The 26774-nt window shown below is 39.7% G+C and overlaps 1 protein-coding gene across 1 annotated transcript; it reads left to right on the top strand.

The window, feature by feature from the left end:
• Positions 1–537: 537 nt before the first annotated feature.
• Positions 538–26409, top strand: dars1 (aspartyl-tRNA synthetase 1). Its single transcript, XM_079253847.1, has 18 exons — positions 538–655; positions 2727–2829; positions 6482–6511; positions 6830–6887; positions 8298–8390; positions 9657–9759; positions 13701–13803; positions 14316–14396; positions 15845–15904; positions 19328–19439; positions 20655–20789; positions 21763–21910; positions 23400–23546; positions 23819–23861; positions 24302–24382; positions 25539–25650; positions 25773–25844; positions 25978–26409. Exons 1-18 carry the CDS (start codon positions 633–635, stop codon positions 26067–26069), a joined length of 1596 nt encoding a protein of 531 aa, XP_079109973.1. The 5' UTR covers positions 538–632; the 3' UTR covers positions 26070–26409.
• The last annotated feature ends 365 nt before the right edge of the window (positions 26410–26774 follow it).

Genomic DNA, 26774 nt, shown 5'->3' with positions numbered 1-26774 from the left:
GACATGAAACACTCAGAAATTACATAAAAGTATGGTAAACATAAATGTGAATGAAGTTTATTTGTTGTCACATATGATCATTAGAAACTTTACACTTTAGCCCAGGTAGCATGCTATTTGAACAAAATCTACATTTCACAGGAGCCATCTCTTTCCAGAAAAGTTGCTATTAGACAAATAGTCAAATTTGCCATTTCATTTAAAGAATTTATTGAAGTTTGTGTGTGTGTGTGTGTGTGTGTGTGTGTGTGTGTGTGTGTGTGTGTGTGTGTGTGTGTGTGTGTGTGTGTGTGTGTGTGTGTGTGTGTGTTCTGAAAATGTACAGCCCCAGCCCTGGCTTTAAAGTAATATCATCCAATATGTTATTCTTACAAATAGGTATTTCCCTTCATCTTGTTTATAGCAAGCCTGTTTTGTCTACTCCATCAATCCACCGGATAAATATAATCCAGCCGGAACTACAGTCTGTAGTTCGTTTCTAGCCGGACTTACTAGCATCCGGTATTTCGTGCTTCGTCAAAACAGGTCCTTCCTTCCTGTGCCTGTCCATGCTGTGAACAGCTGATGCGGTGCTTCTCCTTAGCAAACAGTTAAAAAATATTTTTCCTTATTTTACAAGAATATAGCTCAACATGACGAAAGAGGAAGTACAGGGGTAAGAACAGAGTCAGGGTTGCGTCTCCTGCGACTTACGTCCTTTTTGCCACTTTAGGACATTTAACTCTGCAGTGTGCTAGCTTGGCTAGGTGCTAGCGCGTATTGCTTTAACCTGCAGTGGATTGCATCATCTGGTAGTTTAAATTAACATATTATCAAATTATACTCGTGTGAATAAAAGTCTAAAATATCAGAAATATGCAAGTGAACAATTACCTTTCGATTTGCAAAGTTCGTCTGGTGAGTTTTAGTCATTTCAGTCGGATGGATCCTGTCACTTTGCCTTCTGGTCATGAGCCACGTTAACAAGACAGGCAGTGTGGTTTGGTCGGTCAAATAGGTTTAAATTATTGTTTTGAGCTTCAGTTCACACTTAATAAACAAGAAGAAAGAAAACTAAAACCATGGGAGTTTAAACTTAGGCCTGCCCTGCAAATAACAGAACTGAAACTGTCCCTGTTTGTGTTTTGACTTAATATGTCTCCCAAGAAATAACGGCTGATATAAAATACAAAATGTTTTTAATATTATATCTCATAAAGATGATCTAAATTAGTATATAAAGTTATCTAAATGTTAATCACTCTACCCATCCATCTGTTATGTTTAGGAAATCATTTATCACATCCTTTAAAAGGCTGAAGTCCTGTATAGGAGGACATCCTCTCAGTAGTTCTGGTGACATGGTGTGCTTTGATTTTTTTTTTTTTTTAAATGAAACATACACTAGTGCCATTTTGTTTTATGTAAAACTGCTGTCACCTTTTTATTGTACTTTTACTATAAGTCAATAAAAGAAATAATGACCACATATCAGTAATGTCCTTGAGAGTGCAATAATAGTTCTGTATTCTGATATGGTAACGTTCCAGCTGTTGGACATGTGCCACACTTGCAGAATAAACCAATTGGTACAGTGAAGGAAAAGGTTTACCTTCCTAAAAATAATAATTTGAGTAAGAATACATTTTAAAGTGTAGTTTTAAGGTGCTTTGGAGAAATTTGGGATTGCTGTCGGCTGGATCGGCAGTGTCAGTGTCACATTTGCTTGTAGAGGAAGTACAATTGTAGTCTGAAGTCCTCCCTTGGAAGTCATAATATGTTTTGATTTCAGCATTTGTTTAGGTTTTATTGCTATTCATAGCTGGCCTTTGGTTCTTGTTATTTCCTGTTACTATACAAGAGCAGCTCTCACAGTCCTCATGGGCTTCCTTTAGGTCAAGACACCTGTTGTTTTTCAGAAAATAAACTGCTTATTCATTCACCTGCAATCCAGTATACAGCTGTGGCAGTTAATGCAAAGCACGAAGGTCAGACTATTTATGATGTTCAGTTCTATTTCCTGCTGGTTTATTGCTATTTCATCTTTGGCAGCCTTTAGTTTGTGACCAGATGGATAGGGCTTTTCACCTTTTCATAAATGTGGGTCAGCACTGATATCGTGGCCAACAATGTCAAAGACGGCATTTCTTATTCACTTGATTTGACATCAGGATTTAGAAGCTTAACCTTTTTAACTGAAGTAAAAACACTACTTGTGTACACTTATTGTCATTTTTGCTCTTTTAGGTGATGCATTTTAACTTTGAAGCCAAAAGACATGTTAGTTTTGATCTGTTACCCCATTGCAGCCACAGTTGTCGGCAAATATCAAACTATTATTAACAGTAACACTGTATCGTGTTTAATGTTGCAAATGAAGACATCTTTACTTTTAGATAAAATAAACGTGTTATCATTATCTGATAAACTGCATTCTTCACTAATTTAGTCCCTGCATTAGAGTGTTGGCCATTGTACTGAGCTGTGGTGTTTATCTAGCTAATCTTACTATCTTGTGTCTCAGGTTCAGCTGTTTCACAAACTCTCACCCATTCATTCTTCCAGGTTGAAACCACTTTGACAGAAAGAACAATAGGATTAAAGGTTGCACAGACTTAAAAGCTGGAGGTGGTGATGGCTCAGAATTCATTTTCCCAGGCAGTCAACTCCTTCCTTGTGGGATGCAAAAGAAATAGAGACTGGAAGCTGACTTTTATGTTTATGTTATGTGTTTCTTCCTGTTTCAGAGCGACAGAGGAGGAGCAGCAGGCTCAGTCAAAGAAAGCCATGAAGAAACAGCAGAAGGAAGCAGAGAAAGCTGCAAAGAAGGCTGAGAAACAGGCAAAGCTGGTCAGCCATTTGTGTTTTTTTTTTTTTTTTGTTTAAGCCATTTTCTGTTTTGATGTTTCACATCCGCCAACCTTTTTACAGCTGGTTAGACTGTGACATGCTGCTCTGATGGGCATTGTGGGCCCAGCAGGGTTGGTAAGCCGACAGGGAGGCAAAAGTGTCCATTGTTAAAGTATTCCTGCCTTTTTAGTTGTGTTTATGTTGACCCACACAAAGTGCTATTTTCTTCTTGACTGGAAGTGCATGCAGTTAACATGACGTTACAGCAAAGCCACACAGCATAGGTCACTTTTATGATAACAGTTTTGCATTTAGAAGGTCTTATAAATGTTTACTCAGGAAGTAAAATATCATTTACAATTCTAATCACTCTTTTTTTTTTTAATGCAGAAAAAGATTTTATTAGCTCCTTAATGACTCCACCATCACCTCTGGCAGGTAGAACACAGAACAAACGTGTGCAGACAGATTACAATGTTTCTTCATATTCAGCAAAGCTTGCGTAACTTTTTACAAATGTGACATAGTTCAGAATTATGAATCAAGCCCTGTAGTTTACCTTCATCTAAATTCATAGAACTTTATAAGCCTCGTGAACTTTTGGATTACGTGTCATTCTTTCTCTCCAGATACCAATTTTTATGTCCAAATTGTGTCATCCAATCAGATACCACCACCACCACCACTGCATTTGTTTTAGACAGTTCCTTTCTAGTACTTGTAACACACATTGTAATACCGTTAGAACTCAATAAGGACATGCCTGACATATTTCTTGCAGAAGATGTCTGTCTCAGGAGAATGTAAAAGACAAAAGGTTCCCCCTTCAGCAGAGAAAACTTCATCTAGAGTTTCAAATAAGTCTCCACTTGTTGATGACAGTGACCTGCTGAATTTTTTAAAACTTAATTTCTACACACAGTTTCCTCAGTTGCAAAATGTTCAGGCAGCTTTAGTTTTTTTAAGCGACAACGGCGGTATTATATATGATCAAATTCACATAAATCTGTCATGGTTTTAATCGCATGCACTTTGACACCAACAGTTGAAGAGTTACCTGCAGAAGATGTGATGAAGTTGAGTTTCTGATTTGGATCGGCTGGTTCAGTCCATTCAGGGCTAATTTGCTCATTTATTTAAAAGAAAGAGAAAAAAAAACAACAACAATGAGCTTTCTTCTTTATAGTAGCTTCATTATTAAGGGTTTGGATATATATATTTTTTTTTAAATTCAGGGTTGCAGACAGTTACCATTTAGTTGCACTTTGCAGATCATGTAACACAAATGTTCCAACCAGCTGCTTCAAAATAACCTGGAAACATTTCCCTATTTTGTTTTTATCCATTATTGTTCTTTATAATCCCACATCCACTGGAACTGCAGAATGGGACTGGATGAAGGTGAACTCCATCATGTGTGAGTGACAGAGAGTGTAAAGCTTACATGAGGCTTTCAACATTGCTACAAGGCAGGGTGGCACCAGCTTTCACATCTGCCTGATCCTCCTGTCACTCTTACCCCGCTCCAGAAAACTAGAACGTAAGAATACTTGTAGACTTTGAGTGGTAAAGACACTGCAAACTATTGCCATTAATTTAATGTATGGTTTTCTACAGCCCAACATTTGTTGGGGGAAAAACTGGCACAACTGGTCGGTGACACAAGACTATGCATGGTTAGATAAAGTGACTAACAGTACATCTGCTGCAGCTTTAAATGAGGAATGTCCTAATTGATGCAGAGACACTGAAGTTTACCATACTGTACTGTGAAGGAAGAAATGATGCAGTAAACTGACACAAAAACACCGACCTTGTTTAAAACCTTGTTCATCTAAACAAGGTTTTATTATTCCTCTTTTCTTCTCTGTCATACATCCCAGGTTTTGTCTTGATGCTGCTCTGCCACATTTTCATTTAAAGTAAAAGTTGTCACTTTTCTGCAAATAATAGATTAGAAATAATATGAAAGTGGTTTGTTCATGATGCAAGATCTGCCTGTCACTCTGTCATGACGTCCTCTTTGTTAAGTTTTTATCAGTAAAACCTGCATCTCAGTACTTTACGTACTACTCTCTTTTTGATTTAAAGGTTTTTGGTCAGTATATGACACTTTTCCATATATCTGTGTAGTCACTTTTTGAAACAATTATTTATAAGTTCAGTTATGCTGAACTAGTATTTCTTTTATGTTGAGAAGACTGAATGTTTACTCAGATCTTGGCAACATTAGCTAACTTGTAGCAGATGCATCATGCCTGGTTCCACTGTACAAAACTTATACTTCCTTTTATCTGATTTTTTTTTTCTTTTTTTTTAAAGAAGTTACTATAGAAAGTGGTTCCTGTTGTACCTTACACAAGGTGTGGGACACAAGGAGTGGGTAAAGCCCTAATCCAATTTCACTGAAGAGGACTCAGATTTCACTTCCTTTCACCTTCACTTGATATTCCCCCTCTACACCAGCCCACTGCTGCATTCACTGATCAAAGCACTTCTTACAGACTTTTCTATAAGTTGTTTCTGAAGTTCTGCTGGTTTCTTCTTCAAATCTGGAAGATTTGAACTTGGATTCGTAGAGGAGACATGATTTTAGGCAGAAGGGGGGAAAAAGTTCCATGGCACTACAGCAGCCAAAGCTGCTTGACTGTGAGCTTTGTACTTGCCGGCTTGTTGTCCTGGTAGAAGATGAAACCATTCTCCTACAGCTTCGGCTCCTTGCATTTGACACTTAATCACAAAGTTTCTGAAATCTGTTTACATTGTACTTTAAGAGGAAGGAATTTGATATTTTCCTCGGGCGTTGCCTTCAAAATCGGCACAATTTGACACCCGGTGCAGCGCTGTCATCACTCAGGTGGCTTTGAGATGTGAAAGCAGCATACGTTCCAGTCAAAAGGCTTTCATGGAGGAAGTAGGTGCTGTCACTGTCGGCTCCACTGGCTGCTGACTTCGGCGTGGCATAGTAAGCAGCATTGCCTCAGGGAAGGCCTGAGAGCTGAGTTGAATGTTTGAGTGTGTTAGCTTCTGCTCTGCTTTTATCCCGCAAACACTTGTCGCTTTTGTGGGACCGATGTGGCTCGGTCACATTTACGGCTATTGCAGGTCTATATTCAGTTGATCATAAGATCCAATGTCATCCATCATGTGACTGGTTTATCATATCAAGGATGGGTGATTCCAATTCACTCCACTGCCACCAGCCATTTCTGCTCACCAATATCAATTTGCATAGAAAATGGAAGCGCAGCATTGCCCAGACTCGATCTCATCGGACTCTGGAAGTCATTTTGCCTACAAGTCAGTGCAGAGATAAAGAATATCTGTCCAATTACACAGTTTTCTATTACATAGCAATATCTCCTGCTGCCATTACTCATTGTCTGTGATGCGTCGGAGTAATGTGTATAAGGGCTGTGCATTCCAGGGATCTGAGACTTGGCTCTCGGACTGAGCTATGATTTATTATTTTTATTCAGATCCCCGGTGGCACAAGATAAAAACACAATTTACATGACTGTTGTAGCAAAACGTCCTTCCATTTGAAATGGAGTGTTTTTGAAGCATTCTTTTTTTATGTTGAATCTAATGGCCAAATACCAAGAGGACTCTCTGTTTGCAACTTTAACAATTCTGTCTTTTTGTGTTTCAGGCTGCCGAACAACAAACCGCAGAGGAAGATGTAAGTATCCCCAACAGACCGCTCCACTCACACTATAAAAACCAGCTTCCTGCTTCTGTGTCCTAAAGCTTTCACACTGTTGATATCATTTGAATGTGAAATACCTGCTCACCTGATTGTGTTATTCCTGTTTTCTGCACTACAGTTATTTTTTCATTGTTTTGTTTTTTTTAAACAAAGATCGAGTTAAGCTGTGTTATCTGTTTTCCCAGATGTAGCAGACAGACAGACGTCAGATACTTGTTGGATCAGAGCAGCAGAACTGTCTTCAGTGTGTACACACTAATAGGTGTGTTGTGCTTTTTATGCTTTTTGAAGGACTTTGCCAAGGACCGATATGGGGTTTCAGCTATGGTTCAGTCCCAACAAAAGCTTGGTTAGTATGGAAGTTATCCTCAGTCACCACCACACTCACATACTCACTTATAGTTAAAGATAACGACAAAAGGAAAATTATATTTAATAACCCAATAATGTTTTGCAAGGGAAGAAACAAGGAATAAAACTGGTCTTTTTTTTATTATTCATCCACTTGGACTGTATTAACTTGTGTCTCAAAGCACCACATTGGACTCATGACAGTCAAACATAATATTTGTTTGTCCTTATCTGCTTTTTTTTGGTGTCTTTTTCCCGGTCAAAAATAAGAACACCAAACTGAAGGCAAACTATCTCAGACATGTGTAATCATTCTTTACCACAAAGTGTGAAAAAGAGATGAACAGACTGAGATAATTCAGCAAATGTAGTAAACACAAAGAGGTGAAAGATATAAAAACATGTTTTTCAAGTTGAATGCCTTCTTTTGCTTATCTGCACGCTGCAGTCGTCTGTTTCCTGTCAATCATTTGATGCTTAAATGTAGACATCTTTGCTGAAACTTAATGCTTTCCAATTCTCCCCCCCCCCCCCCCCCCCCCCCAAAAAAAAAAAATGAGAGGCAAGCTGCAGTGACAAAGCGCAACAAGTCACCATTAACAGTTTATCTAAAGTCCCGCACGATTTAGACGCTTTGTTGGGAAACAGGTTCACGCACAAAATATTATGCATTTTTTCCCTGTGAAACGTGTCGTAGTACATTAAGATAAGATGTCCTGAAGAAGAAAGTACGTAAGCTGCGTAAATTCAGCGTGAAAGCTGATAAACATCACGAGAGACGCTTTTGGTTTCACCTCGTCACGATTTCGGCGACGTCTGGGGTAATCGCTCCAACTCACAGCATTTGAGAGCTGGTCGTAAAGTAAGGCAGCAGAAGGACCTGTTGACGCCGTCCATCTGTCTAGGTGCTCTTTCAGCTCCAGTGGCAGCAGACAAAGCAGGGCCTCCCTTACCTGCATGCCAAGCCCAGCCACGGGGATGGGTGGGGGTGGGTTGAATGGCGCGGCCTTTCATGTGGGTTGATGGAGAGCTCTCAGCCAAAGGGGCAGGCTCTGTTTTCTCTGGTGTAGCCTCGGTGTCTGCCTCTGCCGGCCTACAATAATTAGGAGTAAGCATGCCTCAGAGTGATACAGGTGAAACTAAAGTCAATTTGTCATAAAAACCCAAAGAGAGAAGCGGAGTTTTAGACAGCTTTCAGCAGGCCTCCTAGTGTGTCTTATTTATTAGCCTTGCATGTAATTTGAGCATTTTATTGCGCTTGCTTCAACGCGTGCACATGCATGCTCACTCTGAATCCTTTTCTGTCTCTGGGAGTCGGGAAGGGCAGGCGAGGAGGGTTCTCAAAACGGGTGAAGAAAAGTTCTTTGAAGTAATAAAACATGTTTTTGTCTATGCCTCTGCGAGCCAGACAGGGTGTTGGTGCGCGTCCAAGACCTCACTCCTACGAAAGCTGACCAGCTGATCTGGCTGCGCGCTCGAGTCCATACCAGCCGAGCCAAAGGTGAGATCAACACACTCTCATTTTCATCCCCCCACCCCTCCTAAAAGCCCTTTGTTCAATTTTTTATTATTTTTTTTTTTTTTCTTTTTGGCTTTCTGTTGTATGAAAGATACAAACAGCCAAGATGAGATGCTCTCTGTGTTAATCCTCTGTGTGCTGCACTCAGCATTCAAAAGCATCTGCCCCTGGGCCATTTCTCCACTGCTCTCCTTTTACTTCAAAATCAAACAGCAGTGCCAGCCGGCTTTAACTCTGCCTTGTTGGATTTCTTCTAGCTTCAGTGAGTGACATCACTCTCTTTATGTGCAGCCCTTTAAAGAAAAGGGCAGCTTTGATTGTAACATCACAGGCCATTATGCATTAAACAAACCTAGAATGAATTTAATAAGACTCGATCCCCTTTTTAGGATTCTGTGTACTTGCAAGGCTTTTTTTTTTTTTTTTTTTTTACCCCAGTGTGTCCTTGTCAAGTAGTTTGACAACCTGGGGCTAGTCGAGATATTGTCAGACTAGCATGTCGCTGCCAACTGGAAGATCAGATAACCCGTCCTTCCTCAGTTCCAGCTATGAAGCATCTCTTTGAATACAATGAGCCCACTGAACCTCACCTGGTTTTTACACCTCAGTTCCAAAACTCACATGTTGTGTGTGTTTTTTTTTTTTTTTTGTTGTGGTAAAACTGTGATTACAAACAAACTGAAGGCCTAACGATGATGGTCTTTTTTGCCATTTCCTTTCCAAGATAACTTCCAGAGTCAAGAGTCACTTCCCATCCACTTGTGTTGTCATTCTCCGTGCTCGCTGTAGGATGTCCGTGTGAACAGAACAACATCCTGATGTAGTGTGGGATGAGGTGCTTCTGTTGGTGGGATTTTGGCATTGCTATTATCCCCACCACCTTCCTCCTCCTCCTCCTCCTCCTCCTCGTCCTCACAGGCAGTGAACTTCAAAGTGTTTGGGTGGTCCCATTATCTGCTGCCCTGGCTTTTTGTTGACTTGCTTGTTTACACTCTTTGTAGGTGTGTGTTTGTGTGTGCATGCTTGATAGGAAGGTAGCAATCCCACTTTCTCCACACAGAGCCCTTCAAAGACAAGCCTCTGTTAGTAAATGTTTGACACCCTTACCTGATCCCTGCAGCTGCAGGACACCTTCTTCATCTAGAGTTAAACGCTGATCAAAATGACTGCTTCAAACAGACCGCCCAGGGTCTTGTCCCGACAAACCCACTAAGCCTCCACTATCTATTGTTGCTGCTTCGTTTGCAGGGAAGCAGTGCTTCTTGGTCCTGCGTCAGCAGCAGTTCAACGTGCAAGCACTGGTCGCAGTGGGAGATCGTGCCAGCAAGCAGATGGTCAAGTTTGCAGCAAAGTGAGTAGCGAGACTGCTTTTCCTGTCAGACGCAGCAAAAACAATGGTGGGAAAATCCTGGGCCCCGATCGTCCACTGATCCATTTTCACACATTCAGACAGGGGGGGCACACATCAGTCATTTTTTCACTTGACAGGCCAAAGCTGGCTTTTAACAGGGCGGAATACAGCCGTGTTTTAATGGAGCACTTCCTGTCAAGATGGCAGATACAGCAGCTTGGATCGGAGGAATGAGGCATGCTTAAGTGCCAAGCATCATTAGTCATGTTAGCAGCTAAATCGTGGCCCATTACTGATAGAATATGAATGAGCACAGCTTTCAGAGGATATGTACTGTATTGAAAGATATGGAGAGTGGAACGCTTAAAATAACGCTGCCTCAAGCTGACGGTGGTTGTTCACAACGGGCCTCATTCGTACAATAAATCTAAAGGTGTTATGATGCAATAGGTGGAATTTACTCAGATATGCAGAAGACGGATTTCAAAACAATTTGTTTTGCAGTACGCCCAGTGTTTAGTGAATTTAACATGGAAGACTTTAATATTTGTTACTTAAGTGGCTTTTCTGTAGGTGTTGCCAAATTAGGCAAGCTGCAGTCAGTTTCACCAGAAAGTTATTATTCAGCATGAGTAATGTAGGCATTGCAGCAATAACTGCCGTTTGGCATGTTTGTTTAGTATATTTCAACTAGTGAGCATGCTAAATGTGTGGCTTCAGATTTGTATGTTCTGCCATACTTCCAGAGGATCCTGAAAAGTTGATAGGAACCTGTTTGATTGACAGGTGTGAAGAGAGCAGCATTTAGAGATATGCCGGGCTCCATCGCTGTAGCTTTGTGAAGTCAGCAGAGCCTGAAAGCCTTTCTTGGATCTCTGCAGCTTCTCTTTTTGCTTCTAATGAGCCACCGAAAAGTCTGTTTTATGACACGGATAGTCTAGTACAGTAGACGACAAACTATAAGATTTGTAGGAAGCATTTTCTGTTGCTTAAGTTAACCATTTTAATTCCAAAATGTAAAATTTATACAAGATGAATGACTCTCCCACCTGCTTAAGTGTGTGCATACTCTTAGGACTGGTGATACACACAGATTATGTTTTTGGGTTTTTTTTGGTTTTTTTTTTACCAAACTTTTCAGGTATTGTTAAATATTGAATATAAACTAAAAGAGCAAATTCACGGCTACAAAAGTAAACTAAAAGTACTAGTGTCTACAGATTATGTGACAGAAGATGGAAGCAGTCTGATGAATTTTAAAGTTTATAAAAATACACTGCTTGGTATAAAGATAAACTGTCTGTTTGGATTCAGCAAAGTGCAGCAAAGTTGACTAGAAAATATCTCACAGTTTAGATGGACAGGGATCTTAAATGTGTTTTACAACAACCAACACAATAACTACGCCTAACCTTTATATTTATTTTGTAAAGACATTTTTTCTTAGATGTTTTTTTTTTTTTGTCTTTTACCAAGTACATTTGGACCCTAGAAAGAGTTTTAACATATTAAGGTTAAAGCTGCGAAACAAATCATTATGTTTATGACTGTAACTTGAATGTGTTTTGCTAAACAACTAAAGTAACAAGAATCTTTATTTTTAACTTAATTGCAAACTTGTCAGATACGACATGTTTCACATTCTGCGTGCATGAAGTTGACAGAAACTGATGCTCATGTTATGTAAATGAGACCATGCAGAAGCCTTGTGGCACATTGTTGCCGTGTGTCTGAGTTTTCAGAAAACCTGACCGAAGTGGTTTTTCACTGGTACTGAGGTCATAGCAGGCTTTGACCTAAGCTGCCTGAACACCCTGACCTTATTTGTCAGCAGACACAAACCCTTCACTGTATCACAGTTCCTCTTCATTTGACCTGATTTGTAACAATATACAAATCCAACTTTCTTTGCTGCAGATTGACATGAAGCACGAGCAAATATATTGTTTTTTTTTGTTTGTTTTTTTATGCCGTCCATGTAAATCTGTTTTGCAGAACAGTTGTTTTGTTTTATGTTCCGAACTTCTTCAATCTGCTTCTGTAATCTTGTCAGTGTCATCACACCGCTTTACAAAATGAACACCTAACAACAAAGCAAGTAAACTTGATGACACAGTTGCCAAGACAACATTGTCTTCCATCAAAAGAAAAAATAAATAAATAAAGAAACAGCAAAAAGTCCAGCAGTTTACCGAAAAGGTTTTAACCCATGGTTGTCACCAAAATCTTCAGTGTTGTTTATATTTATCAGCAAGAGCAGGTGGTGCCTTTAGTTCTTATGACTTTCTGTTGCACATCCAGTTTCACATACTTTGGTTTGGTGATTGACAGCTCAGTGAGACCCTGGATTAAAAGGAAATCCTCCCATAATCATGCCGAAGGCACAGGTGACATTGTAGGGGGGGAGTATTCTATCTTGTACTGGATATCCAAGTCCCTTCCTCCTTTAACACTCTGAAATAGGCAGTATATATGCTCTGAAACCTATCTGTTGGTTTGGTTTATGTTTAGCTGACCTAAACCCAAACCGCTGCACCTGGGTGTGATGTAGAAGCTTGTTCTGACCTGATTATAGAAATATGTTTCTTTACATGGTTGTTATAAGGGATCTTAGCTAGTTTGATTATTTAGTGATTTCCTCATAAGATTATTCTACTTTTAGTTGTTCAGAACGTTGAACCTTTAGGACCGAGGCAACAGAGCTGAAGAAGGTTTAAGTTAAAGACTTCCCAGTCCTTCATATTACCTGCTTTGTCTCATAAACAATGATGTTGATATGAAAACTCTTGAGTTCTTTGTTGTATTTTTATTCAACCATATAGAGAGTCTGGGTTGTAGTTGCCAAAATAGACTTTCTTTTTTTTTTTTCATTTAAATCTGATCGTAATTGTAGCTAAAAACCCTGTTATAGTTGACCCAAAGGAAAAGCAGGGTTGCAAACTTCACAATCACCGTTCTTCTCTCTCTCTCTCTCATACGTCTCCTCTTGCTGAGACATTGTCAAATTTCAGTCTCTTCCTCTCAGTGTGTCGTCACCACCAGTCTTTGTGGCCCAGCAGCGGAGCTTATTAATGTGCAGATTTATTTATTTTACTGATCTCCTATTAGAAGGGAAGGACTGCGGAGGCAGCTGTCGCGAGGCTGAAGGGGCAGCAGCGTCCCAGCGTTCAGCCCCTCATTAATGCTTTTTAATGAGGAAGAGTGACGGATTACCGCAGGTTTTCCCCATCTGGTCTTGTGCTGTTTGGCTGTGGGTGGTGGTCTTATCTTGGATGATACCCTGAGTTTCAGCGAGGTGTCTGAATAAAGAGTGTGTACAGAGTGACTAAATCGAAGACATTCATTCTTTGTTTAGTTTCATTTCATTGTGATGGGGGAATTCTTACTGTACTTCTCAATATCAGCTTTTGTTGTAGATCTGGGTACTTCCCAAGAACTGCTATCTGATGCAACTTTTCTCAAAGTGTATAACCCCCCTGGGGTTATACACTTTGTGTATAATTTGTCCTGGTATAAACTGGTTCTAGTTTAATTGAAAGTTTGAGTTTTCTTCTGTAAAATGTGTAAATTTGTCTTTATTTTTCTCCAAAGAAACTGGGCTGTTTGTCCAACATAACGCTGCAGCTTGCTGTTTAAACTGAGTGGAAACCCCCCCCCCCCCCAAAAAAAACGTGGTTATAGTGTGTTATTAAAGCCACAAACTCTTGTGGTATCTCAACTGCCCCCTTTTCCCCCTATCGGCAAATGTCACTGCAGTAGTTTTATTTTGAGGCAGTCTAAAAATCACTCACCCATAACCCACGGCAGCTTCACCACATTACATCATGAAAAATGTAAAAGCTTGTCAGCAAGCGCAGGTCAGAGTTTAACGGGGATGCTGTGTTGACACAAACGGATGAGTTTGTTTTCCTAAGTGCTGTTTGTTGCTCGCACTCCTCCAGCATCACCAAGGAGAGCATCATAGACGTGGAGGCGGTGGTGAGGAAAGTGGAGCAGAAGATTGAGAGCTGTTCCCAGCAGGACGTGGAGCTCCACGTAGAGAGGGTTAGCTTACTTTCACCACAGTTACACACACACTCCTCTAATTCACATTAATATCAGTTTGCATTTGAATGAAAACACTTAAGCTGTGTCTTTTTTTGTTTCATTTTTACCTGCCTGCGCAGAAACAGTCCACCCATTGAGGTGTGCTCAATTCTTTTAGTTCAGGCAGGTAAATCTTACGCAATTAACGTTCAGTTATTCCTCTCAATGTGTTACATGATCATTAAAATGTAAACAATATATGTACAGTGGCATATATTGTGGTTGGTAGACAAGTGTGCTACAAATAAACAGGATTCTTAGCAGCCCTGAGACCCAGCAGTTTGTCATTATTGTCACAGTGTTTCACACCCCTGTGAGGTATTGACGCTTTTACTTTTGTCGGTAGGTTAAGTCCCAGTACTTTCCGTTTTCTAAGCGTCAAATGGAAACTTTAGTGTTTTTTTTTTTTGTTTTTTTTTTGCACTTTTGATTTAAATGGTGTTTGTTTTTTGTTTTTTTTTTCTCGTCAGATTTTTGTCATCAGCCAGGCAGAACCTCGTCTCCCCCTGCAGCTGGAGGATGCTGTCAGACCCGATGGAGAGGGGGAAGAGGTGAGGATGGATGGGGGATGGCACGTGTCATCTGAGTTCCTAATTACTGCACAATATCCAGTTGTTTTCTTTCTTATTCTGTTTTTTCTGCCTGTAAATGTCTGTTTGGCATATTCGTTATTTTCACTGAAGCAGCTCAAACTATTTAAAAAAAAAAAAAAGTCTGAAGGATATGTTAAAGCCTTGGTTTAGCGTCTGCCAACAAACTGCTGTAAACTTTGCTTTACTTACTAATACTAATGAAGGTGACAGGTCTGAATTCTGACTGACTTGATGTGTGAGAAAAGCTGCTTTTTCCTGCTCCAGTTAGTGTGTTATCTGTGGCTGTTAAAGTTGGAGGCTGCTGTGGCAGAGTTGTACATTTCTGCCTCATCTGCAGTTTGTTTTTGTAAAAGTCAATTTTTTTTTTTTTTTTTTAAATACACCAGAAATAACTTTATGTGTTATTAAATAGGACAAGCTGCTGCCCCCAAACTTGCAGGTGGAAATGCTGTCCTGTTTTAGTGGTGGAGTTACTGTTTATATATAGAGGATGCAGTAAATGAGTTCGACTTGCCAGCAGCTAAGATTTTTCTTCATCTCTTGGTACATCATATGCATTCTTTAGCTGTTCTTGCTGTGTCTTGTAGAGGGTTGCAGGAACCTGAAGGCTGTCCCAGCCAACACGGATGAGAGGCAGAGCACACTCTGTACAGATCGCTGGCTATCATATCCAGTTTTATTATGGTATCATTTGCAACGAGCAAATATGGAATTCGCTGTGAATCTGCCCGTGTTTGTCCACATTTCAGCCTCTTGCAGCTGCAGCAGCTTTTCAGGTGTTTTCTGCAGGGATTCAGCATGCCACTCATGCACTTGTAGCAGCACCTGTCGTCCCCAGAGACACAAGCTTCAACAGCTCTGTCTATTTGACCGTCCAGCATTTTGTCCCTCTGCAAGGGGCTGTTTAGAGCAGGATGTGGCTACACAGGCTATTAGCTCAAACCCCAGTGGATCTCCAGAGGAAGCCCAACATCCATGACCCTGGAAACAGTGGTTCCTCCTGTGATGAAACATTTACCTTTTCCCCTCGTTTTTCTCTTTTGGTTCCCTGTTGTTTTAGATGGCAGATGTGTTTTTTTGTTGCAGTGGGCTCAGTCATTGTTAATGCCTGAAACTGCACTGTGCTCAGTTTTTGCAGTTTGTAAAACAATGTTGTCTGAATTGTCTAATTGCATGTCTAATTAAATGTTGCAAATAATCAGAAATTCCCCTTTTTCTTATATTTTCTTTAAATTCTCTGTGCTTTGAAAAGTTTTTTTTCCTCTAGCAATATTTATACATGGCTGACCACAACCCCCCTCTACCTTGTGTAAAAGGCATGAGCTGAGTAGTTCAACACTGTTGAATATTTCATAGTCTGAGAGCTTTTTTTTGTTGATGTGATAATGTTCTTGGTTTGCCCTCAGGAAGGCAGAGCCACCGTTAACCAGGACACCAAGCTGGACAACCGGGTGATTGATCTCAGGGTAAGTTACAGAGCAGTGAGGGGGGGGGGTGAAATTACTTGACAGAATCTGCATCTCACCCACAAAGTTACACAGAATGAGAACAAAACAAATGACTCGATTGAATATTTAAGACATTTTCTGTTTAAGTTGATGAGTTATTCACACGCTTATCAGCAGATTAGTTGAGGCTAATTACACCTTAAATGTCTCAACTCCTGAAGCTTTCACAATCCAATCACGCTGTAGATTTAGAGCTGCTTTAAAAGGAAATGTGAAACAATCGTAGGAGGAATGGAAAGTATTTTCACATCAAACAGAACGCAAAAAGCCTCATAACCTGAAGAATAAACAGCGCGAAGTCTGCACCTCAGAAGCAAAAGCGTCCCTCTTTGATTTACTGGGCCGTCTCTGTGTGGGAGATGTGCTAAACCCAGCAGCAGCAGCAGCAGGCAAACGGCCACAAAGTGTGTCTTTGTTTTGATATGTATAGATGAGACGACTGGCAGGAAGGCATCAACACCACAGCACAGCTCACAGTCCTCATAACAACACCTGTTTCTGCAACACAGTGCATCCAGACGGAGGCCTGTCATCAGCTTGGCACTTAAGAATCCAATGAAGCCATAAAGTGGTTCCCACACTGGCTGACAAACACTCCAAGAGGGACCTATAAAACCTCTGTAATAATAATTTATTTCCTGTGAAACTCCCCTTACACCAGGCTTAGACATCAGGTGCTTCACACAAAAAAAAAAAACTGGAAAAGTTCACTTTTGTTCATTTAATTTGTGCAGGGCAGCTGGAGAGGCTTCTTTTTCACATTACAGCGGGTCGCTTTTTTTTTTTTTTTTTTTTAACTTGTACACTGGACCTCACTCGTATCCCTGATATCTTGTAGGTGGGTGCAGGTCAAGATCTGAGCAGTTCAGTCATAGTGTGAGTGAGTGATGTTTCCACTTCAGTATGCTTTTTAATACTCGTCTGTTGTGAGTTACAACAACTTGGACTGGGGAGTTTACCTCTATATTTATCCAGGTCCCCGGTATCGTTAATGCTGTATGATTTCTTTGGATTCAGTGAAACAACCAGTTTCAATTAGTCTAATAGAATATTAAAGAAAAATAATTACATACCAATGTAATCACAGAGTACCTTTAATGTGTCAAATCTAGGTAGTTTCCAGTGATTGAAGTATTTACGTCCTTAAAACCTGAGGTCCGACAGTCGAGGGTCTGTGAGAACAGATGGTGCCAAGCGATGTCAAAATGACCATTTAGAAACTTTTGCCTGAACTATCTGTGATAAACCCACTCTGATATGTTCACATGTTGTACTAATATAAGACAGAGGCGTAGAGCTGCTGATGCATCAAAGAGATATTCATGTTAGTCATGAAAGGTTTTTCTTTTTAAAGGAGAGCCTGAAACTTTTTTCATTTGTGCCATGTGCCAATTTCATTCTTTCTTTGCCAGTAACACACATACATGTACATCTTCACTGTAACTCCATAAGTATTCAAATAGACCTTGTGGTTGCTCATTTCCTTACTGGTTTGCAGTTTTCAAGTAGAAGTCTAAAAAATTAGGCATTTGACCCAAAAGGACTCATTTCAGATTCAGTGTTTATACTGAAAAGTAAATCTGCTTCTTGGTCCTTCTACCTGATGCATTATGATGTCATACATGTCCAGTTTCTTAACTAGTTCAGAGCTGATGCAACATCTCCCTTTTAGACACAGAGTTGCAGCCGGACACAGCCTGATTCGGTCGGTGCTTTGTCTCCTCATTAACAAGACTTATAACTGAAGTCAATCATTTCCTATAAAAACTCAGAGGCTGAAACTCTTAACATAGTTTATGTTTGTGTGTAGCTATTTTCCCCCAGAAACACTCAGATTTGTTTGTGTTTTACTAAAGTCTTCGGTGTGAATGCCTTTTGTGCTGCGTAACAGTTGGAAGCAGAATATCGCTGCTGCCGCTGCGACACATGGAGCTAGTTCAAACTACTTTATTTACACGTTCACCTGATAAATCTGAGGGATGGTTAGATAGGTGAAATGAAATATGTGAAGCGCCCTGGGAAGACTCAGGTTTGGAACTGGAGCTATAAATAAAACTGAAGCTAAATGTTTCCGGGATGGAAGGAAAAAAAAAAAAGGGTCTGGAGCATAAATCTGCTTGTTCTATTTTGGACTTTTCCTCTCATGTAAAGTTGTCAAGTTGATGCAGTGAAGTAGAAGGGAAGAAGTTTTTTTCTTAAATAATATAAAATGGAAAGATTGAGTGGTGTATAATGGAAATACTCAAGTAAAATACTAGTAATTACAAATTTTACTTTTTTCTTTTTTTTTCTTCTTTTTTTTTTTTCCTTTTTACATTCTTCGGAAAACTTCCCAACATGTCTCGTGTTCAGCAGGTCCAGCTACGACAACGCCATATTTTAGTTAAAGAGTAGAGCCCATGCTTCAGCCGTGGCATAAATTTCTATTTTTTACTTTGGGATTTGAAACCCACCTGTGGTACATCGTCACCGCAACCATCCTCTGAAGCAGCGCCGCAATTTGCAGTCAAGAGCTCTTTCACATTCACACACAAGCTATGAAGGACCACACCTGAAGAGCTGGCAGTTTCAGATACCCACCTACCAGCATCACACCTACTCGCTGCAGACGTGCTGCAAACAGGAAGCACTTTCGAAGTTTTGAATGTTGTCTTTCATCTCAGACTGGCTTGTCGTTGATTTTGTCAGGTTTGCCGTTGGGCACTGCTCAGTGACACATATGAGTCATAGATGCTGCAGTTCACAGCTTTGCAACGGTGGTGAGAAAAGTGTTTTTTTGCACAGAAAAGATGAAGATTCCCAGTCCACCCTGAAGCATTGTCTGCAGAGTAACGAACATTATCTCTCCCTGCCAGCAGGTCGTCTCAGAAAACTAGTTGAAGACTGGTGAGAGCGTAACGACCAGTCTGCTGCAACCTAGTTTCTTTCATATTGATGTACAACTACAGTTAGAAATCAGTGAACTGTGACTAATTTCAGAGATGAGTCACTGGATTTTAAGAAGTATAATTTTTTTTTTTTTTTAACATTTCATCGTGCTTTGTTGCCCAACGGTTCCACTTTTGGGGTTTTTGGGGGGGTTGTTTGGCTTTTACCGGAATCTCCTGATTAACTTTGAATACTCCCTGCCCTGCCCTCAGCATTTTACTTTCATAATGACTGGTTTTAAGTTCCTGGGGCCCTTGCTGTTCATAAATGCGTGTCTCACCCTTGCCAGCAAATAAATGTTCCAACCTTCGTGCAGACAGGAGGTGCAAGAGAAAAAAAAAAAAAAAAAATCTGTCAGTCTCGTTTTGGCACATCTGCTGTGATTGTGAAATGAAGCCAATGTAGTAATGGCCTTCTGCCTGTGTTTGTGTGTGTGTGTGTTTCCTCCCTAAGACCACCACCAGCCAGGCCATCTTTCGCCTGCAGTCAGGAGTGTGCCAGCTCTTCAGAGACACCCTCACCAAAAAGGGCTTTGTGGAGATCCAAACCCCTAAAATAATATCAGGTAAAAAAACAAAAAAAACAAAAACGCTTGCTGTCTGATCATTCATTCCTCATGGGAAAACCGAAATTAGCATTAACACGCGACGTTTCAGTAGAGACACTTTTTTTCCCCCCTCTCTCCACCCACAGCTGTCCCATGAGTCACAGTGACAGTTGTAAGGATGACTTCCTCTACGGGCGCCGCTCGAGACTACAAATTCAAATTATGATATTGAAGTTTTCTTGACAGTAACAAACATTTTCAGAGGTTTCAAACCAAACCGTCAGTAAACCAGGCCAGCGGGAACGCTGATGCCGGCTTCCTCATCAGCTACTCTGCTCTGACACCTCCACAGGCTTCCTTTAATAGCTCATCTAACTTTACTGGGGGAGAGAATGAAAAGAAAAAATCTAATTCAGGTAGAAATCCTCTTGCAGGTGTGAAAAGGACCTGAAATCCTGTCTTTTTCTGCCATTATTTACCAACGATGAGGTGAAATAAACAGAGTAAAGGATAAAATATTTGTACACAACCTCTCTTTCAGCCTAGAGATTAATCTCACTTAGCTAGCTTGTCCTGATAATAGATAAATAGTTGTGTATATGTTGAGCTGTGGTCATCGATTTAAAAAGATTTTATGTTATGAGGATGAAAAGTGTGTACTCTGGTGCTCGGCCTCCCACGTTGTCACATTTGAAAAGACACGTGTTACTTTCACTTCCTTTTTGTGAGCCAATAAACTTGACTTTGGTTTAATTTAAAACTGCCGCTGTTTTTCTTTTGGCGGTATCTGTCAAATAACATTGTGTACTTTTCGTAAAACCACATCTTCCTGCATGCCAACACCCTCGGCACCGGCAGCGTACAGTTTGTGCTATGTGTGAACCCCCACCCAACTCTGGGTCACAAAAGAAAATCAGATAGTGCCCCATGACGTCTGTATAAATTTAAAAAAAAAAGGAAGCTGCAGATGTTATATAATTCTCATCAACATGCTTGAAAAAGATGCTAGATTTGGGGTTAAAAACAAAAACAAAAAAAAATTATTGGTTGATTTTAGTTTTAACTGAAGCATCTGAACAGGTGAAATGCAACATCATCATCATCATCATCATCAGGAGGGATCGGTTGACTTATTTTATGGAGAATCTTTGCAGATTCTGGTCATTTTATCCTTTGGAGCAACAAAACCTTCCCATCATTCCTAAAACCGTTTCTTTCTCCTCCCCTTTCCAGCGGCCAGTGAAGGTGGCGCAAACGTCTTCACAGTGTCTTACTTTAAAACCAGCGCCTACCTGGCCCAGTCCCCTCAACTTTACAAGCAGATGTGCATCTGTGCTGACTTTGACAAGGTCTTCTGTGTGGGTCCAGGTAAGCCTTCCTCCCATCTGGTACATCACATGCCAGCAAAGTACTTAAAACAGCAAAATGAGCACCAGGAGCTTCATGAAAAATGTGGACCCCATTAACTGAGATGACTCATTTTAAACGCCTCTAAATGTGTTTAGGATTTCTTTTAACGGTTAACAGAGATGCCTCTGCTTTTACTGTGGCCAGACCTCGGCATGTTAGTGACACAGTGGGGCTTGTAAAAGCTTTTATATGCTGAGTTAAGGTGACCTTCTGCTATTCAGCTAAGCAAACACTGCCACCATCTGATTAGTTAAGCTAACACCTTTAATGCATTGTATTCCTAAAGAAATGACCCTTAGCGGAGCCGTCCTTGTTAAACTGCCACATGAGTCGGATTTGCAGTTTTTCTAGGATTTTTAACCAGGATGAAAAGGGACTGGCTGACTGGGATGATGTGTTTTATCTTGCTTCTGTGCGGCTTCAACAGAGAAATCAAAGGGCTTAAGGTTATTACTGCTTTTCAGGCACCATTGTACTCTTCACCATTGCTTTAGTTACATTCACACTGATTCAGCATGTAAGGAGAACTGGGATCAACCCAGCAGCCACAAGGTCAGCTGAGTTTAAAATTAGCCTCCACATCTGCGGTGCTGGTGTCTGAAAGGAGCAAAGTGATTCCACAAGGTAACAAACGGATGCAGATATTTACAGATGCAAGTGCTGTAAGTTTATATCCATGTCTTTAAGATGAATGCATGGATCGGATGCAGCAGGCTTGTAAGTTCAGTAATGCATCGCTACAGATGTTGAAATGTAAATGTCAATGTTTTTAAATGAAATTGAGCTCTAATACCAGTTTAGCAATTGAAGAATGAACTTTACGTTCATGTCAGGACACCATAAGATGTGGTGAAGCTTTCCTTCTTATTGTCTCCAACTGTTTTTTTTTTTTTTTTTACCATTTTGTTGTGTTAAATCTGCTTCCTCTCAGTTTTCAGAGCTGAGGACTCCAACACCCACCGTCACCTGACAGAGTTTGTCGGGCTGGATATTGAAATGGCCTTCAACTATCACTACCATGAAGTGATAGACTCCATCACTGATACCATGGTGCAGATTTTCAAGGGCTTGAGAGACAAGTAAGATATGAGGATTTATACAGAGAAAAATCCAAGTTAATGAGCTTTTTTTTCCCCTGTAGTTTCTTTTGGCTTTCACATTCTCAGTACATTTCTCGCAGTCAGACTTGTTTGAGACAGAATAATAAATGTACTGGAAACAGACCAAAATACCATGATGAAATCTCAGAAGAGTTGGATACAGATGAAGAAAACACAATCAATAGATTTGTGTACAAAATGTGAAATATCCTCAGTAAATTCCCAGAACATCATCTAATGCTGTTGCTAAAAACATGCAAGCTAAAATTTTAATTCATTTTCATACTGACTGAAAAACTCTTAACTAGTATCTCTTCTAATAGTGTATTTGCTGATTTTATATGTTTTCTTTCCTACAGACTGTTGTGGAGGACAAAAAGCCCACATTGATGACATTGTTTTGCTTGCAGCGTCTCATCTTAAGTGTTTTGTGTTGTCTGGTGAAAAGCAGCAGTAATTTCTTCAGGCTTTGTTTAGTGAGCAAGTTGGAAGAAATCACTCTGATGTGGCTTTATTGCCTCCTAGTGGTATAAACGAGTACTGCGTGCAAACAAATCTTCAGAAGCAGATGACTGAAATGAGAGTTGGGTAAAGATCTTTTTATGTGAGCAGCTGGAAGCTGTTTCTTTATATGGCAGAGATTTCCAGGCTTCCTTATGTCAGTGATAAAATAAGGGGATTTGCGCGGGACTCTTGAGTACAACTGAAACTCTGACCTCATGAATAAAGACATTTAACTAAAGCCAGATCAAATATCTCATGGAAGTGAAGGTGAATCATTGCGTTGTAAACTGATTAATAGCAGCTATCTAAAACCCACTTCACCTCTGATATCACCCTGTTGTCAGTTGCAGCTTGTGACCTCTCTTCCTCTTTCACAGGATCGTTTGGCAGTTTTGTTCTCATGACTTTCCAGACAGTTCTCTCTGATGTATCAGATTATTTTCAGTCTGTTGTGTGTTTCAGCGCTTTGCGTACATATGACTCAGCCTTTGTTTGTCGCTCGTTGTTCCTCTTTCAACGTAACAAATACTTTTATAACTAAATGGGATTTAAAAGATCTAAAAGGTGAAACACCTGCATCTAATTTAGCTGGGTTTCTTGTCATTTATTAAACATTGACATTTGTATGCCTGATAAAATAAGATGATGATAATAAGCAGATGAATTAGTTCACAGAGAGGTTTTAAAAACTGAGACTAGATGAGCTATGGCATGTGTTCGCTGACATGTATCTCTGTGTGGGTAGGAATTTAAAAACCTTCGAATTGTAGGTTGCAGCATTTCTCTCTCTTTGTATATGTAAATGTGTTTTTGTGCACTTAGATCACAAATAATTCAGTACATTTCAAGTTTGAAACTAATTTCAGGGTTAAATTGTTAGAAGGTTAATGTTTGAGCTAAATCTGCAGCATTCAGTGAGTCAGTGGAATGTCCTCTCAAAACAACATGTGTGTTTCTGCTTCAGCTTCCAGACGGAGATCCAGACAGTGAACAAGCAGTTCCCAAGTGAGCCCTTCAAATTCCTGGAGCCTACTCTGAGACTAGAGTACACTGAGGGGGTGGCCATGCTGCGAGAGGCCGGGGTGGAGATGGGTGACGAAGATGATCTCAGGTCAGAAAACGTCACACACACCCTGCAGCCTGTACGTCTTGTCAGATGTCTGGTTTGCTTAAAACAGATAAATCTGTAACACCATGAGTTGAAACATCACTTTTGTAAAACATTTTAATAATGTTTGTTTATCAAGTGGTTCTTCTTCACTGTTTGAAGCACATTCAGTTGATGCAAATATTGCAGGAAGTAAAATAAGGTTGGAAGAAAGTTGTCATCACATGAGTTTTAGTTAGTAATCAGAAAGTATTTGTTTGTTTTTTGTCCTGCAGTACACCCAATGAGAAGCTGCTGGGTCGTCTTGTCAAAGAAAAGGTTTGTGCAAATGTCTTTCCCTCTGTGAGTGTATTTATAAAGGTCATTTAGTGAGTCTGACTGTAGAAAAGGATGTCAGCAGACAAAAGGCTTAGCCTCAAAAGAGTACTGAAAAACCCAGGCTGATGTGATTATACAGTCTTTATACCCGAACGACTGAATTCTTCACCTACTGTTTCTCGAGGTTGAGCTAAAAATATTACAGTGTAACCCTCATAATCTCAGTTTCTGATTAAATCAGCCAGGATGTATGGATCATGGAGAAGAGGCACTGCTCTCACAGGAGACGGGAGCTTTGTCACATTGTGCATCCCTGAGCTGCAGTTTTAGTGCTGAAAAGTTTATAATTCAGTCCCAAAGTTACATAATGCTCCTGTGTCTCTGTTGGTCCACAGCGACGTTGTTATTGACTGTTTACATCCTTTTTTTTTTTTTCTCAGTATGATACTGACTTCTACGTGCTGGACAAATACCCGCTGGCTGTCAGACCCTTTTACACCATGCCTGACCCAAACAACCCCGTAAGTCTTTTTCTAACTCAAACCCAAAATATTAACTACTAAATAAAAATGCTCAATACAGAATGTTTGAATTTCTATAAATAAGAGATTTACAGCCCCTCTGTTAAGTTTGAGTCACGGCTACATTTACTGGAACAGACTGGTGAAGTGTTTTCACAATCACAATGTCTCAAGAAAACGAAGAGTCATGAAGTGTCACAGAAAGGATGTGGTAATGATATGCTGAATATATCAGATCTGTTGATTTATAACCCTCTGATGCATGAAATAAAACACAATTGCCACATTTTTTGGGGGCTGTGACGATATATTTTTGTCCCGATTCGATTTGATTCCAATGTTTTTTGGGTGCCGATTTAATTTAAAATGCGCCTCTCATGATTCACTAAAAAAAACAAAAAAAAAAAGATGTACAAAACTTTTTTACTTGTCATTTTTCTATATTTAAATTAGCAAAAAACAACACAGTAGCCAGACTATCATTCTGCCGCTATAATGCCCAAGATGAGTAAAAAGATCAATAAAAAAAAGTTAAAATGACAAAAAATGATTATGGATTATTTTTATTTGAAAAATTTTACAAAAAAATTTCTTTTAAAATTGTTAAACAAAGAGTCCCAATATTTGATTTTTCGATTAGATTTTCCCACCCCTATTTTTTCATATGCCATATTTTACTTCTACATGTACAGAAATACTTTTCTTACTATTATTTGACTTTTTATGTAGTTTATTTTTCATCTATTTCTCAGAAATATCTCCTTAAATAATGTCAAATTTATATAATAAAATTATTCAATAAAAATGGACTCATATTATTTTCTTGTCCTGTTTATCACTGAGGTAAAGTAGGTAATAACATGTACATGTATGTATGAATTTTTATACTACATTAGTTTATTCTTCAGTGAGTGGCAGTGTGTAGGGTGACCATCCTGATGTCCGCTGAAGTGGCAACATTTCAAATATACATAATCATTTATGAGTACACTAGAAAACAGCCTTTAAAAATGTGTTTTTATTGTTGTGCACATAATGGATAAAAGGTTTAATCTCTTCAGAGTTAATACAGTTTTTTACAGGTTTTTTTTTTTTAAATATTTGTAATTCTGCTTTCCAGACTGCCTAATTTGTGAGTTTGTTTGTTTTTATACAGAAATACTCCAACTCTTATGACATGTTCATGAGAGGGGAGGAGATCTTGTCCGGAGCTCAGAGAGTCCACGACGCTCAGCTGCTGACTGAGAGGGCTCTCCATCACCAGATTGGTAAGACTGAGAATCCGGCATTAATTTCATGAATGGATTTAGAATTATTTGTCTCCCTCTATGGGTGATCAGTGGTAATTGCAAAAGCAGGACAAAACACATTCTTTCCTATAAAACTCTAGATCTGGAGAAGATCAAGTCTTATATCGACTCCTTCCGCTACGGAGCTCCCCCTCATGCTGGTGGAGGCATTGGTAAGGAAAACTCTCTTTTTAAAAAAAAAAACATGTATGAGGTTGAATTTATTTAAGTAAATGAATAATTCCTGTTGTTTTGAAAATGTGAATAATAAGATACTTTAAGTAACCAAACTGTTATCTTTCATAGGCCTGGAGAGAGTCTGCATGCTCTACCTGGGTCTCCACAATGTGCGTCAAACCTCCATGTTCCCACGTGACCCCAAGCGCCTGACACCTTGAACTCTCCTCTGCGTGGACAGACACGCAGATGCAGCGAAGGGAAATACTACTAATCCACAATCAAGAAAGAAAGAGCGTAGGAGCTAGTTCCATCCTCCGACTCTAACGTGCTACTAAATGCTAACCATGAAGAATGAAGCACTTCTAACAGTGGGGAGTACTTTATTGACCGGTGTGTAGCTTTCTAACAACAATTGTTAAGAGACACATGAAACATGAGGATATTGAAATACTTTAACACAGATCTGAGCCCTTCCTTCTACCAGCACAGAATGATTGTGGTGTCCTCCAGTATGACTGTAACTTTACATGTTTTGTAAGTAATTGACAGAATTAAACACTGACAATGACAACAATATGACTTTGCTATCATATTTTGGAGCGAGAGGTCAGAGTAGAAGAGCTTTTGCTCTCAAGGGTCACCGTATAAATAAATAAATTCACAAATCTCATCGATTAACATGAACATAAATAGTGATTTACAACAATACTGCAAAGCTGAAGCATGTCACTTCATTCATACTTGGTTACTCAAAGCTTAAAACTACAGCCCTGTTTCAAAGTGCTTCAGTGTTATTGACATATAAATACAGCTATATACAGTCATCTCAACCCTGATAGAGGTGATTCAACCTGATGTGTGACACTACTGTCAACAAACACTCCGTAAGTCCAAACTCTAGATGACAAAATGTCCTCAAAGCT

Source organism: Telmatherina bonti (genome assembly GCF_933228915.1).
Source record: "Telmatherina bonti genome assembly, chromosome: 15".
Classification (NCBI taxonomy): domain Eukaryota; kingdom Metazoa; phylum Chordata; class Actinopteri; order Atheriniformes; family Telmatherinidae; genus Telmatherina; species Telmatherina bonti.
The sequence above is the reverse complement of the archived record's forward strand: the minus strand, read 5'-3'. Positions and strand labels throughout refer to the sequence as shown.